Below are 17065 nucleotides of genomic sequence, written 5' to 3'. Positions count from 1 at the left end.
TTGAAGCTGATGCGCTGGAACCCCTGGCACCCATACCTGTAAAGAAAAAAAGCAACATGGAAGTATAGGTGCCCTGTAACAGAACATTTGCTGTTACTCTTTAATTACTATGTATGCTGTAAATCTGTGTTTGCAATATGTACATAAACACTAAATAACTAGTTTATGTAGTACTTTGTGATTATCTATGATAAATACAGACTCTAGGGCATACCAGTGTGTTAGCCTAGGGTGATAAACCATATAAACAGACTTACTTAATGTCTGAATGCGTATCTGTCCACTGCTCATGCCATAACCACCATCGCTCAATGTTTTAACCTCTATGATATAGTCGTCACTTGAGGAAAGCTGCAGCTCTACCGATGTTCTATTGGTTTTCACTGCTGTTACATCATTAGAATGTCGATATCGTCTGCATACAACCTGTGGCACAACAATAGGTTATTACTGATGCATTTCCACACTGACATTATTAGATAATATAAAGAACTTCATTGCATTTTTACTGTCAGTTTACCAATCAATTTTCTCAAAAGTGTCCTTACACCAGGTTTTCTGAAAAGCGAAAAACACCTGTTGAAATGACAAAACTTGTTTTATAACATTAACCAGTGTTATTCTGTTTTTGGAAAACAATTGTGCAAACGACACTGCAGTAAAAGTAGTTTAGGTGGTGCAGATACACATATGCAATTACAAAATAAAATAACATTTGCCACTTGGCTATTAACTTAAAAAATCGATTTAAAGTGGCTTTGTACTATACAATATGACATTTCAATTGTTACATAGCTTTTCAAAATGTGCTCTATAATGTAATAAAGTGTCCTGTGCTTGAACTTATTCTTTTTTACAATGTTAGGCTGCTTAAGATCTATGTAATAAAGTCTTAAATAATCAGACTTAAATACTTTTTTAAACCATTATTGAAATAGATACCTGTCACTTACTTCATATCCTGTAACCTCAGATTCATTTTCCATTGGTATTACATGATCCCAGTTTAAAATAAGTTTTGAGTTGATAAAGCTCCATTCAATATTCTCTGGAGGTTGACTTGGTGCTAAAAAAAATAAATAAATAAAAAAGATATATATGTACATTAAAATAAACTGTTAGTTAAAGTTAAAGCTGGCAAACTTCCAGTATTCAGAATTTGAAGTGATTTTTCCATTATGCTTTATGTATATTAAAATGAATTACTTCCGTATTTCAGAAATTGAATCAAACTATACACATTATTTTGTACTACCATGGTTCCAAATACCATGCAACTCACATGAAAGAAACCTGCCCTTACCAACAACAACAAAAGCAATGTTTTATTTGTTTTATGAAAACAAACAATAGAGCAAAAAATACTGGAACAGGATGTCATTAAATAAAAGATAAAACAAACCTACGTGGTTTTTTGGTTGTGGCATTGACGGAATCAGTAGAGGGACCTATCCCAGCAGTATTAAATGCGCTGACAGTTATATAATACAAACTGTTGCCTTTCAATCCAGTAATGTTTACTGATGTCTCATTTCCGGTTAATCTTACTGTGCCTGTTGCCTCAGGCTTTGTATCATCTTCCCAGTGTGAAACCTGTTTCATAAAACATAAATAACTGTTAAAGCAAAGTTTGCCACAGTGTATATAACGTAATTTAACAGGGACAGACACACTGTAAGAATCCCATTGCATAGCAGTTTAATCTTTTACAGTGAGATAAATGAGACACACCCAAGATTTTTACCTGCACACAGGTAAATCAAGCCCATAGTAAATCTGGGAAACTGCTATGCAATATAAGTCTTATTTCCACCCCTGTTTAATAGATATACACAAAGTGTTATATTGTACCTCATATCCAAGGACTCTTCCAGTCGTCTCCTTAGAGAATACAGGCTGCCAGGAAACTTCAATTTCCGAAGCTGAGACTCCTTTGGCAGAAATTCGGTCAGGTGCTTTGCTGGGTTCTAACAAACAGGAAAAGTGTTGCAAAATAATTTACGGTGTTCTTTCATTCAATTTGGATCGTAAAAAAAATATACCAACAATTTATCTATAGTATAATTAGCACTCAACAAGCAAAGCTCTCTTATTTTTTATTAGGATGGTACAAATATATTAATTATATTATATATATATATATATTATATATATATATATATATATATATATATATATATATATATATATATATATATATATATATATATATATATATTTACAACATATTTTGCAGTTTGAAAGCCGTAATAATTGTTAAAAATTAAGGGTTAGAACTTTGTATATACCATTATTGTGAAACTGTAAAAAAGCAAGCGATTCAGTTACCTTCTTCTGCAGAAAATACAGTTGTTATAGAACTGAAAGGCCCCTCTCCTTTATTATTGAAGGCCCCAACCTTTACTTCAAATGGAGAAAATGGTAAAATGCTGTCATTTCTGAAGGTGTATGTTGAAGCCCCTAGTGCTGTTATAACCGCTCGTGTCCAAGTCGTTGTGCCAGTGGGTCGAAAAGCAGCAATGTAACCAAAGCCTTCACCATTCTGCAATTCTTCGGGGATTGGCTATGAGCAAAACACAAAACTATAGTGATATTAAAATGAATACACACCAAGACACTGCTTCACTTGTATTATATTTATTCATATACAACTAATATAATTATTGGTGTGTCTGTGTGTGTATATATATATATCCAAACATTATGAATATCTGTAATAACATTGTAATAATGTGTCATGTTCTTTTACATGACAACTACCATTTAATTGCACCCATATTAGACCAGGAGTTACCATGTAAGAGCAGAAGGCATTGGTAAATACCTAGTTATTACACTGGTATTACATGGTTATATATGAGCTAGATGGGCCAAATGGCCTCCTCTTGTTCATAAAAGTTCTTGTGACCCGTAACCTAAAATACTACCAACAAATGCACAATACTGTATACAAAGCAAGGTTACATTTCTAATGAACCGATGTATACTATGTGCAGTATAAAGTGGAGTTTTAGTGGTATGTGCACACATTTCAAATTGTTATATAAACCTAACTAGTGTTTAATATGTGATTGTGAATTTACTGGTAAAAAGTAGACAGCATTGCATGTGCTGTTGACTTTTCCCCCAGAAGAAGTTTCAAACATATATTAATGCAATTTAAAGGCACTGAATGAAAAACGATAGATCACTTACCTCCCAGGTGATTACCAGCTCAGATTTCATGCCACCTCCACCACCTACTTCAGAAGGTGCTATGTCAGGAACTATAAAAACAAAAACCAAATAAAATACAGTACCATTGATCAACATGCAATGCTAAAGATTCTGACTAACAAATCATAACCCCAAAACATCTCAAATATCAAACCATGGAAAGATGCAATCCAGGGTGATTCTCCAGTGTTGCAAAATGCTCGATCCTGGTGGGGTATAGGTGAATCAAATCAAACCCTTACACAAACTAAGCACTCTTCTTAAGTCTAATGGATCTAGAAAAATAACTTTTATATATTTGGTCAAATTCCACTCACCTGCTTCCTCTGTTCTTGTTTTGAGTGACGCCGCGCTAGGTTCTCCAACTCCAACACTGTTACTTGCAACCACACGGAATTCATACTCAACCCAGGGGTTTAAATCCACTATGGTGGCAGTTAATGTATTGCCATCAATGACTTTAGGAACTAAAAGGACAACATATTAAGAATGATTAGCCCCTAACTGTGACCTTATCTTAGTCAAATTGTTGTGTATAGTACGCAAAAAATATTTTTTAAATCCCTGGGAATTATTGTTAAAGCAGCTTTGAGCAATATATATGTTTCAGACAAAAAACAAAAAAAAACTTTTTTTTTTTTTTTTTTTTTTTTTTTTTACCTGTATCAACTGCCAGCCAGCCTATTGTGTATGGTGTGCTTCCTTGAATGGCATACCCAGTGACAGGGCTCGCATTATCGCTGCCTGGTTTCCAGGATAGCTGTGCTGTGGTTTCTGTAATCTCATCCACTGTCACAGCCTCTGGTGGACCCGGGGGACCTAACTCAATCAGGAAATTTGCAAAGTTAGTTGCAGCATACAAGAGCACTGCATGGCTATTGAGATAAACTTGAATATATAAGATGCTTCATTACTATTAATTCCTTCTCAAACTATTATGGTTCTTATATTATAACACTAACCCTCTAAGTTTGTGTTAGAATAGCTTATTAGTATTCATGATTTTGTAAGCAGCTGTATAAATGCATACTTAATTCCATAAATAAGCAATGAATACAAGGGAAGAATGGCTTTCCTTTGTATATCTGTATTAGTTTAAAAACTCAAAACTGCACAGTTTGGGTTCAATTTACAACAGTAAAAGTATGGTAGGCTTCACATTCAACCATCTGTTATATATTTACAATGTATTGCTACTTGTAACTCTATGTGTGCTTCTCCCTAGCTTCCTGATAACAACATCACACCCTTCTGTTACTCAACACAGAACTTGAGTACTTTAATATCCATCTGCTTCATTGTCTTTGCTCTTAAGAGTTGCATGCGATTAGCATGAGAGTGGAATTCAATTTATCATTTTTATCATTCGCCAATTCAATATGCAATCTGTATTCCAATTTCTGCATTAATTCATTCAAATTGTCAATTATAATTCTCACACTGTAACGCAACATTTAAAGATTTTTACACTGCACTTTTAAATGACTTTGGAATGCATTAAGAGCGTTTTACAAATATTTCATTTACACAAACAAGTTTGACTACAATCAGCTGTAAAGATTTCATTTAGGGCTCCCATTTACATTTACTGAGACCCTTAGAACATTCTAGAATTATTATCTTTTTTTTTTTTTTCTTGAGGTGCCAAGAATCTAAATCAAGTGCTGGACACAACCCTCCACCATAGTCAGAATGAAGAACAGCATTGTACCTCCGCAAGGATCAGGAATTACAAGTACTCATAGTTGTATTTTTGATATGCTTATAAAAGTTATTTCTTTTCTTTTACTACAAGGCTTTGGCTGGCTGTTCTTTGGCAATCACCTCCAATTCAGGTCTATAACATTGTATATGTACCATTCTAAGTATGCCTGTTAGTTCTAAATGCATTTTCTTACCTTTTACAATTAAATCAGCTGCAGCTGACAAACTCTCTACATCTGTATTTACAATGCAGACATATTTCCCAGCGTGATTTAGCTGTATGTTTCTGATCATCAAATCCCCAGCTACACTCTGAAAAAACAAAATTACAAAATGTATATTGATGCTATCTGATATAGAGCCGCCATCAGTTGGATGGATCAAGGCAATACTATGAAAAAAGGAGGCTGATCATTGCAGGTATAACATCGCTGAAAAAAGAAAAGCCCAGATAATCTATTTTGTACTCCCACAGAAGGTAAATATATTTAATGAGAAAGATATGCAGTGAGTGTAGAATATGTGCTGTGATCTTCAGGGAGGGAAACATCAAACCTTTATCCTCAGATGCCTTATAAGTTTGCTATGCCATATCTCTTTAAAGCTCCTCATTAAGCAACAAGTATAGTATCTTTAGGACACTTACCCCGCCCACTATTTCAAAGTGGGTTGCATCATTTTTGAAATCTATAAACTGCTCATTAAACGACCAAGTAAATGATACATCCAGTGCTGGATCGCGGGAAATTTGACATGGCAAAACTACACTTTCTCCCACGATTATCTCCATGTTGGAAGGACCTTGAGTTATTCTTGTTGGATCTGTTGAAATGAATAATATTTTGTAAGACAGATACAGTTCTTTATGGTATCACAAGAAAATACCATTTCGAGTGTTACAAAGGTATAGAAATTATTGAAGACTAATTGCACATGTAGTTGAAATGTACAATAGCTACACCTCAGCTACACACATATAACATGTGTCTTTTTACATAACATGTGAAATACAAATATCAAATTAGAACAATTTCCTATGCATCACAATGACCATTGCCAATTTTCCTTACAGCAACTTCCAATCGTCAACATACTCCATGTACAAAAAACAGAGAGCAAAATGTAATGCATACCACATAGTTATCAGAGCCAAAGACCGGTTTAGTCCATTATATGGATCCCCAGAGAAGTTCTAGTTAATGATGCTACATTGGAGTAAAAGGTTTTATAGCTGTGTATACATTACTAAGCAGACAATAAGGGAAATAACAGAGGCTACTCGCACTATACATATGTAAGCATAGAGCTAAACCTTGCTACATGAATCTAGTTATACAATTTATAAATACAACGTATCAGTAAAATGGCCATTTCATGTTCCATCTGCTGTTGTTTATTACAAATTATGTTTTTTAAATCATTAAATACTACTTAATAGAGCTTTTAGCATTGCTATCGGAATTCATGTTATAGAAAGAACAACTGATAGTGTAATAGGTAGTGTAAGTAAGTAGAGTGATTAAATGGCTTGTCAATGATGATGACAATGCAAGACCTGGATCAGCAGACATTAATCATGGACAATATACTTGTGAGCAGCTTTATTCCTGAAGACTGATTCACAGTGATTGGTGACGATAGAGGCAAGTCTTAGGGCATCATGGATGAGGGGAATCAAGCTGTGCAGAGAGAATACTGTGAAATATTTTGGATGCATTGGAATATAAAAGTTGGAGAAGAGATGGGACAAAAAGATACAAGTACTTTCATCCTCCTTCCAGATATGCCATAGTGATTCCCCATTTATCTAACTTTAAGACAAAATGCCAAGCACAATAGCGTGCATTAGCAAGACAGAGGAGTAATACCTGTAACAAGCAGTGTTCCGCTGGTACTTGCTACTCCAAACTGGTTTCTTGCTACACAGGTGTAGCTTCCACCATCTGACTTGGTAACATTTGCAATGCTAAGGGTGCCGTCCTCCAGAACAGTAATCCTAAACAAGACACAACAGGCTTTATACAGTTCAAACATGTATTTGTCATACTGGCTAAGGAAACATTGCATCTGCAAATATATTCATATGACCCCTGTGCGTTTTAATATATGACTGGGACATGTTTTATTTTGTCATTGTAAATATATTCATTACTATACATACACTAAAAGGTAGAATGGGAAAGGGCTATATTCATTATATATATATATATATATATATATATATATATATATATATATATATATATATATATATATATATATATATATATATATATATATACTGTGTGTGTGTGTGTGTGTGTGTGTGTGTGTGTGTGTGTGTGTGTGTGTGTGTGTGTATATATATATATATATATATATATATATATATATATATATATATATATATATATATATATATATATATATATATATACAGTGCCTTGCAAAAGTATTCAGACCCCTGACCAATTCTCTCATATTACTGAATTACAAATGGTACATTGAAATTTTGTTCTGTTCGATATTTTATTTTAAAACACTTAAACTCAAAATCAATTATTGTAAGGTGACATTGGTTTTATGTTGGGAAATATTTTTAAGAAAAATAAAAAACTGAAATATCTTGCTTGCATAAATATTCAAACCCCCATATATATATATATATATATATATATATATATATATATATATATATATATATATATATATATATATATATATATGTTGTAGTTACGTTGTCATATTTGCTGCGTCTTATTTATTATACAATAATACATAAATAAAATGAATCATGTGTGTACATTAACAATTACCATTTTCAAATCAAACAACGGTATCAGTATCTACATTTAAATCACATTCATAATTTTTATATAGCAGCTTAATCGTGGTTGTGGGTGTTGCCATCTTTCTGTTGAGCAGCTCATCAGCTCTGAGAGTCGGTGAGGTTGTTGAGTCAGCGTTGAGCCAACGCTGCGCATCACTAGCTCAGGAGGCTAGCTCTCAAGCCGTGATTTGAACGATTTTAAGAGTTTGTTGCTTTCTCAGCGTTGAATTTAGGAACGCAGGCCATTGAGATTTCCTGAATTAACTCTAAGGACTCTTCATTTACTTTACCAAGCTTTTAAAAGATCAAAATGCTAAAATCCTCTACTTTACGATCATTTTTCTATAACAAACCAAACATAATTCGTACATTACAATTGGACCCTCCCGTGTTCACCTAATATTTACTATGATATATATATATATATATTATATATATATAATATATATATATTATATATATATTATATATATATATATATATATACGGGTACTTTATACAGATAGAAAGCTCGGTTTGTACCTAATCAGAAACAAAACAGCTGTGACAATAGGCCTTCAATATATCTTTGTTAGTGGCCAAATTCTTAGATCATTACGGTTGTGCTTACTAAAGACTGACCAATGTTTGGGAAAATGCAGATAAATGACAAAAGGTATCCCTTTAACATTCAATATCAATATATTACATTATTTAGGTAGCATCTGTGTTTTGTTAAAACATAACTTCAAGTTACCATGCCAAAGTTTACTCATGAATATTTTGATATCAGAAATTTAAAGGAAAGTTACGATAAAGAGTAGCTGGAGTACAATTTTACATTTCAATGCATGTGTTCATGTCTGTACATTGAAACCATATGTGCTAAAATGAGGCTATATGAGACAATAAATGCATTCAAGGTTAACTGCAAAACCTATTTTAAAACCTCGATATTCTTCATGACATTCCATATTAAGCCCTATATTTTATAATAAGTATATTTGCTATAGTGCATAGCATAGCTTCACATTATCAGCTTACTCCAGGCACACATGTTATATCAAGTGTTGGGTCTCTACCAAAATCCACCAGACCTGACAGCAAAAGATAAGAAAACAATTTACATGTAAGGCTTCTGCTGTTTATTAGGAAGCTTGTGTCGATCAACCTCCGGGTGATCTTTGAGAAGTAAAAACCTGTTCTCAAAAGTCAGCTGTGACCTGCTTTACCATTCTTTAAACAATGTCATTAATTCCATTTGGAAAAGCATTGAAAACAATGTATTATCCAGGAGGATGTAAATTACATTCTAAAAGGAATTTCAAATTTAGTACAAACAGAAATGGGCAAAATTTATGTGAATTGTAATATGCAACATGCCAAAAATCTGTTAATTGTCTAAGGCAAAATGGAAAGTTTCAGTGAAACTTTTTTTTTTACGTATTAGCTTCTGTGCTCTTGAGTTTTTCAAAATTCAGACTTCAGAACTGTAAACAGTTGCTATCCTCTTAAAACTTGCAGCAGTACTAGGTTATTCAATACAACATCAAGCTCTCTAAGTGGTTGGAAAGTAACACCAAATAATAAAGGCCAATGTTATGTTATACAATTATTTTTTTGTATGTAATGTGCATCTCTTGTATAACATACACCACTAACAAAAGCTATGTATCATACACCATTTGAAAAACACATACATTCTCCCAATATCATGGGTGCTGATAACATTGTATAGAAAACATCTATAAAACCCCTGTTTGGGAAGGAATATATTCTACTCCATGTGATTGATCACATTTTCTTACAAAAAAGTTAAATAAGAAATGAAAAACCCACATCCAGGCACTAAAAGCTCATGGTATTTCTAAGGTCATTTTCTTTTCTTCTAAATCCATGCAGCTGTTTATTGTTCCCTGAGTAACAGTGACAGGGTCAAGTTTTCATAAATTTAGGTACAAACAGAAAATGATTGATCATCAAAATTACAAATTACCTTTCATTTCCGTGCAGAATCTCATTCCCTTTCTTCCACAAGCTAATTGCTCTGGGAGAAGCTTGGGGCTTACACTCTAAAATGACTTCACTGCCAGCACGGGCTTTAAGCAAGTTCTTCAGCGGGTTCTTAAAAAAATCAGGAGCTGCCGCTGAAATAAATCAGAAAAGTAATACATACAAATCTAAAAAGATATGGCATTGCTTTCGTTTTGATTAAATGTGCAGTGCTTATGGCTGAAAGTCTTGCTTGTTTACATTCCCCAAAAGCTAGATTTGATGGCTGGCCCAATATTTTAACTTAATTTAAAACATGGAGCCACTGTGGTTTACAGTGAACAAAATGGAGTATAACCAGAACTTGCACCAGGCATAGATCTGTACCAGCACAGCTAGAGCAGGTAGGCTTCTATGCATGCTATGTTGCAATTTTCCCTGCGTAAAATAATGAATGACTGGGAGCCGCATGTTTCTACCCCAGCAGCGATCGAACATTTTCCAAAAAACTTTAATTCAGCAGCACTTTGTCATTCCTGCCACCAGGTGGCAGAAGAAATTTGAAAGATTTGTTCCAATAACAGAAAGGGTCGTTGTGGCCTTCAAGTAAATTCTTTGAAGTGTAAACTCCTTAACACGGAGGCAGCTACAAAACCTCAACAGGAAGTCAGGATTGTTTTTTTTTTTTTTAACACAAAGTTTCATTAAATGCTATCTTTAATATCCTTTATTAACCCCCTTATTAATGGTGCCTATGTTCCTAATGTAATTTTTAAAGACTCACAACTAATAGAGGTACATATTCCCACTATATATTTTAAGTATAAAGGCACAAGTGAGGGTCCTGTAGGAGCTTATGGTTTCTCTAAGCCCACAAACACTGTATAGATTTATAATGTAGGCTTCTTTTTTATTTGTTAGGAATCCTTTATGAATTTCTTTCTTCTCTAGACAGCAATATCTTATTATCTGACCTAACCTGATACAGGCTATCTTCAATCAATCAATACTTTCAAACTAAAACTAAAAATATTAAGCTACAAAGCAAAGCAAGTCATAGCAAACATGTCCTGCATTTGTATTTTGACTTCCTTGGTCATTTCACCTGGAGAGTGAAATGATCCACACCCATTCAACACCTTCTTTCCTATCATTATCCAACCATCTGCTTCTCCTAATGACTGGTATGATTTGACTGAAAAGAGACAGCTGTGGTAAAGCGACTTTGAAAGTGAAGCAGTAATAGACTTCATGTCTATTAAGACATGGAAAATGAATATTTTAGTGTAGTACCAGATATCTTGCTTTAAATTAAAATGCATGCTTACTCAAACATGTGCTTCCTTCAAAACTGCACATTTGGGACCTACAGTATGGAGCAAGCACAAGTGGAATTATTTGTCAAGGAGCTGTTCTTCAGTTCTAGTTCCCCACCATAGACATATGTAGTATAGGCTAGATCAGCCAAAACAGATACTACTTCAGATCAAGTTTGCTTTTGTATTGCTGTCAATACACAGCTGTGCACTACGTGGCGTTGCCACCTATATATGTAACGACAGTTTGGCTGATCTTACCTATGTTACATATTTCTATTTTTCCAAATGTATTGTATCATTGTAAAAAAAAAATAAAATAAAAAATAAACTGTCAATAAAACACAGCATTATATGGAGCACAATTTAGAAATCCAATCACACATACTCTTACCTAACACCCTTAGCTCAGCACCAGAATATATAACTCCATGTTTGTTTTCAGCTACACACTGATACATTCCAGAATCTGACAGATTTAGAGCAGTGATTGAAAGAACTCCATTTTCTATTCGTATCCTGTCCTGTTAATGAAACAATCAAATACAATACACAAATAAACATACACACATATTATGCATATGCATTATCCACTCTCTCTAGTGTGTAATCACATGCAATTGGGCATGTAAACTTCTCAAATTTGAATATATAACCACATTCCATGTTTACATTTACAAATGATACAAGTTACTTTGGTACACTGGCACTGTAACCATATGTATGTTTACCTCCAACACAAGAGTCTCTCCATTCTTCAGCCAACTGTAAGAAGGTTTCGGTTTTGCACTAGCCTTGCATTCCCACACAATACTGTCTTCTATGGCCATAGCTGCATCTTTAAGTGTTTGTATCCAGTGAGGTTTTGCTAAAATCAAATAAACGAATGAATAATAATAATAATAATAATAATAATAATAATAATAATAATAATAATAATAATAATAATAATAATAAAGAAGATTTTCAAGAACTCGTCAGTCATCAAGAGTACAGATATAGTATTCAGGTACTAAAAGAAATGTAGTTTAGGTAAACGTTTCAACAAAACTGTCTTATTCAAGTTCTTAAATGTAACTTTGGTACCATCTTTCAGTCACCGACTCAAGACCCACAGGTTTGATAAATGATACAAAAGCAGTACAGTACATACTATGAAATGAGAGACGCCCTCTCGCCATGTTTTTGCCCCTTGAGTTTTCTGCAATGCATTCATATGTCCCTGCATCTTCTTGCTGAAAATTTGGAATCTCAAGAACTGCATTGGACTTCTTCATTTTCACTTTGCTGGGAAATGGAAGGCCATTTGTCCTCTGCCAACTAATCACAGGTACAGGGCTACAGTAAATGAAAAAAAAAGTGGGATAACAAGATTGACTTAGCAACTGTCAGGTTGTTAAAGTGGATTGCTTGTATTTTAATGGTTGACATTTTCTGTTGATTTTATTAAAGTGGCGTTTAAGATGAGTTAGAAACCATAAATCCGTAATCCATAAACACTTCTCTTATTCAATTTGTCAAGTGAAAACAATCAATTTAAATGATATACTAAAGTTCCATGAATATATTAGCTAATCTTGTCTATCAACTTTTGTGAAGTTCTGCACACTAGTTCTAGAAAATGTCATTTTATTCTACCTACTGACTCACTGATGTTCTCTTCTGGACCCCAGCCTTACAGTGCACATACAGTTTGTTTGAATAAATTGTGGGATGCAATCTTGAGTTGAATGGAAATCTCCACCTAGTAGCTAAACATTGAAAACCACATTGTTTGAAACTGCAATTATAATTCCTGTTTATTTCAGGAAGGTTACATGACTCATTATTATCCAGATACATCCAGTGTTTGTAATATGCAACAAAAATAAATAAATGAAAACAATGGAATCTACAAGTTACAAGCCTCAATTAAAGCATTTTCATAATTTACTGTATCTTGATACAATGATACAACTATTGTAATTGAATACTGTGTGTATGTGTGTGCGTGTGTGTGTGTGCTATTTTTTTGAAAAAGTACAGTATAGTAATTTCAACATACTTTCCCAAGGCAAAGCACTCTAGTTTCACAACAGATCCTTTAGCTGCAGGAACTATGTCAGGAAAATGAACTTCTATTTTTGGTTCATATTCACCCATCACCCCTGAAACAGAGAGACAATAAGTAAATAGTGTTTTGTACGTACATATAGAGGGTCAACTGAAAGTGCAATGTTAAATCGCAAGGGAATATGAACACAACAACATGAGTTAAATTGACATCTGAGGCTTTCATATCTACAAATCCTTTATTCTATGCAATATATTTTGTAATAGCACACACACACACACATACTGTACTTTGTACAACATATATGGGCAGCATTTAAACACCACAATCTAATCTTTTTTTTTTTTTTTTTTTTAAAAAAAGGATAATATGAACCCAACACTTTAACTTCTCTGGATTATGTAATATGAAATAAAAGTTTACCATCATTTCGAAGGACTAGAGGGGAAGGTGAACTCAGAACTTTGCCTTTTGTTACACTATTGATCACCACACAGGTGTAGTTGCCGACATCTGATGGCTTGACCTTCGCAATATACAGATTCCCCGTCTCTTGAGATACAAATCGACGACTGTCCTGCTGTATAAAGTATGGATACTCATTGAAGACCCAGGCATAAGTAAGATCTAGGAAAATAATTTAGCATGTTAGTACTACAGTAGTTAACTTTGTCATATTTCAGAATAATCGGACATCATAATATAAGTGAAAACAGATTTTACATACAATGGTACTGAGATATTTTATTTAAGGACACCCTTGTAATCCATATCGTTTTACTTTATAGTTTTTCCTTTAATATAAAAAATATATTGATAAATAATATGAAAATAAGTGTAATTTAACAGTAAAAGAAAATAATGCCAAACAGGTTTAATTACAGTGTGAGTGTGACAATCATATCATTTTTTCAACCTTACTTAAATTAGTAAGCCATGCTTTATCATTGCAAACATGTATTTTTATTCAACACAGAGTACTGTAACTTGTTTGACCCATTCTTGTCTTGTAAATGTGTCCCCAAAGCAGATCTAAATCATAAGGGTTCTTTTTGATTACAGACAAGACTGCCAAGAGGGACACCTGTATCCAGGCCACCACACATAGCCTGTGTTTCTGAGGGTGGAATATCTTCCTCATCTGTCATCTTTTTTTTTAAAAGTGAGCAGACTCCACATAGATAGCTCTGGGGTGACTCACATCCTACACATGAGAAATACCTTCATGAGTTTATAAAAGGTAATGCTCTCCAAAAAAATTAATAAATAAATAGCACTGATTCAAATGTGCCATAGTTATACTGTACAGTGTGTGTAGTCACAGATTTAGGTCGGAACTAAAATACCAGGGTATAGGGAATTTCCACTTGGCCTAAAAGCATAGCGTCTATCTAATTTGTTTGCTGTTAAACATAAAATCAACTTGCCTCATATACACAAGTATATATGTCAGTACTATTTTTATTTGTAACAGTATTAAGTAATACAGTACATCAATTTCCTCTTTCAAGTGCTTGTGTTTATTTTCTCCAAACACTTACACATCTGTGCACTTACATACACAGTGAATCATTTGATAAGGTTGGAACACCCGCCTTACACAACCAAAAAAAAAAAACGTCATTATTTGTTGGCTGCTTCTGGCAATGCCATGGCAATGACAATGCAGGTGTAATAGTAGGTGATGAAACAATAAACTGTTTTGAAACCATTACTGAGTGATACAGAATCTGAATTATAGAAGAAATCTGAAGTGTGAAAAATCCATTGTAATCCATAATTCAAAAATGTTCCTTATTTATATAAACATTTGTCATGTGCTAAAATGAAGATATACTTTAATCAATGAGTTAATTATTGAATAAAATTCCTCACTGTCGTTTTCGACTCTTATCTTTCTGCTATCATCAAGAATGCTTACACTGTATTGGTTCAGATCCTTTTTTAGTTCTGCAAGCCTAAGGGCCTCACAAATAAATACAAGCCATGTATACAAAAATAGCTTGGTGCTACTATAGAGCCAGTAATTGGCATTTCAACATTCACATTCTTAACCAGTCCACTATATATGCCCATAAGGGATACACTCCTAAATGTATAGATTTCCACATGCATTTGTGCTACACATTCAAGTAAGAGGAATACATTTGGCCACAATAAATAATTATGGATCCCTTTTGTTGGCCAGTGTGGTTTTCTCATTACATTATTGTTGGCTGTGCACAATATGATTACCACATGTATAAGGCACAACTCACAGAAACACAGTTTTTTACTGTTAGGACTTGTGTCTTTTCCTCCATAGAAATTATCCTGTGTAATCCATCTTAATCCCTTTACTTAAACTTGTCTGGAGCTGTACATTGAACTACGGGATCCCCTTTACATGATAAACAAGGACAGGGCTGTTGAGTATGTGAAGATTTGCTAATCTCACACGTAAAGTATCTTTCATCCACATTTATGATCATTTAGATTCACGTCTCGATTTCTTCCTTCCAGACATCCCTTTAGGAAGTCTTTCCTGAGTTAAATTGAGGCTGTATCCGGCACATTAAGTCCTGCAAAAATCTAAAAGGTATGTGCACTGGCTGTCACTCAGTCTCATCCCCAAATACAATACATGATGCAAAATGCCGACCAAGCGGCCAGACCAGAGAAAAAAAATCTTCATACACTAATCGTTCTGACCAAGTAGGTTTTATACTGATTTATAATTCCTAGTGACATAATATTATTGTGGTATAAAAATCCATGACCCGATTGCTATTATTCACAAGAAACGATTTATTAACCAAATTCTGAGATTGTGGTGTTCATATTTGGATTCTGGTCTGAAATCAGGTATCTGCTCACACACAATATTTAGGATTTGAAGTCCAGATATTCATGTTTCAGAATAGCCAAGAAAAAGGGTGTACATTGTTAATTTATATTCTTGGCTGTAGTTAAGAAACACACAGAGACAGCTCTGAGACAACCAGAAGCAGAAAGGTCAATAGCCCAGTGGAAAAACAGAGGATTACTAACATAATACCACTAGCCTGAACCCTGGACTATTTCTTTTAGCCTGCCACAGCAGGTAACTAACAGGTTTCTTTAAAACCAGACCAAAGGCTGCATTAACTACCACCCCTGCAACATTTCTATTTTTAATGCCTTAGTGATGCTTACAATACACTTAATCGAGAGGTCATGCTTTCTAGTTACAGTGCACATACTCTGTGCCCCAATTTAGCAGGTGCAATACAGTACAGAGTTGGACTAAGTAACATCTCTGTGTGTAACATATGTGGAGGTCTGGAGCTCTGTCTGCAACAACAGTTATCACTGCGGTTGGTTCTTTTGCACCTTGTAAATGTGTATTGACGTTGTTGGAAGCCATCTCCCAGGTTGCTGCTTGAAGGCATAGCAGGCCCCTTCTAAAGCCATGTGTGTAGATGAATCATTATAGTGTCATATAGCTTGTGAAACATCTTCTGCAAATCCAGTGGAATCACTATTATGACAACCAAAGAAACTGAACAAAGGCCCCACGAGCGTATGATTAACTAAAATGTGTTGACTAAATATGCGTTTAGCCTAAATATTAAGTACTAGTATCCATTTATTATTTTATAGATCATAATATCCAGGTCAGCCTATAAAACATAATGAACAAGAACACTTGGATGATATAGAAGAAGCAGACAGTAATCGAAGCTCAGGGGCTGAGAAAGGACTGCAATAAGTTGATATTGTCCTGGAGAAGTGCTCATAACAAGCAAGGAAAACAATTTTTCAGTTATTTATTTCCTCTGAGTGTAATAGTGTGTCTCTTTTAGGAGACTCTTGGGAAAGTAACAGAACAAAAAGAAGGTATGGTAGCACACTGGGGACACTTGAAGTCTATAATGGTAAAGCAGGCTGCAGAAGTAACATTTATCAAAGCCTTGCATTACCTAACATATCCCAAGTGTAAATCATCTAATGAATCAGAGGATAAGTACCGGCAGA

General features: G+C 34.2%; 1 protein-coding gene across 1 annotated transcript; it reads right to left on the bottom strand.

The window, feature by feature from the left end:
- Positions 1 to 344: 344 nt before the first annotated feature.
- On the bottom strand, positions 345 to 13564 carry LOC121329363 (contactin-3-like). The gene is made up of 16 exons (XM_041274937.1): positions 13493 to 13564; positions 13061 to 13163; positions 12170 to 12354; positions 11748 to 11884; positions 11411 to 11540; positions 9705 to 9855; positions 6789 to 6916; positions 5567 to 5742; positions 5115 to 5232; positions 3877 to 4035; positions 3534 to 3683; positions 3196 to 3266; positions 2329 to 2563; positions 1852 to 1967; positions 1407 to 1593; positions 345 to 1066 (listed from the first exon to the last, which is right to left on the bottom strand). The coding sequence occupies exons 2-16, from the start codon at positions 13156 to 13158 to the stop codon at positions 927 to 929; spliced, it is 2181 nt and encodes a 726-aa protein (XP_041130871.1). The 5' UTR covers positions 13159 to 13163; positions 13493 to 13564; the 3' UTR covers positions 345 to 926.
- Between the last annotated feature and the right edge of the window lie 3501 nt (positions 13565 to 17065).

This window comes from Polyodon spathula, chromosome 16, assembly GCF_017654505.1.
Source record: "Polyodon spathula isolate WHYD16114869_AA chromosome 16, ASM1765450v1, whole genome shotgun sequence".
NCBI classification, from domain to species: Eukaryota; Metazoa; Chordata; class Actinopteri; order Acipenseriformes; family Polyodontidae; genus Polyodon; species Polyodon spathula.
Note: the sequence above shows the minus strand (reverse complement) of the source record. Positions and strands in the feature narration are given on the sequence as shown.

Excerpts from the sequence above, each read along its gene's own strand:
- LOC121329363 (XM_041274937.1), bottom strand. The coding sequence starts at position 13,158 with ATGGGTGAATATGAACCAAAAATAGAAGTTCATTTTCCTGACATAGTT. Across the intron at positions 5,233-5,566 it reads ACTTTGAAATAGTGGGCGGG|AGTGTAGCTGGGGATTTGAT; the intron begins GTAAGTGTCCTA and ends TTGTTTTTTCAG. Across the intron at positions 1,968-2,328 it reads TGTATTTTCTGCAGAAGAAG|AACCCAGCAAAGCACCTGAC; the intron begins GTAACTGAATCG and ends CCTGTTTGTTAG.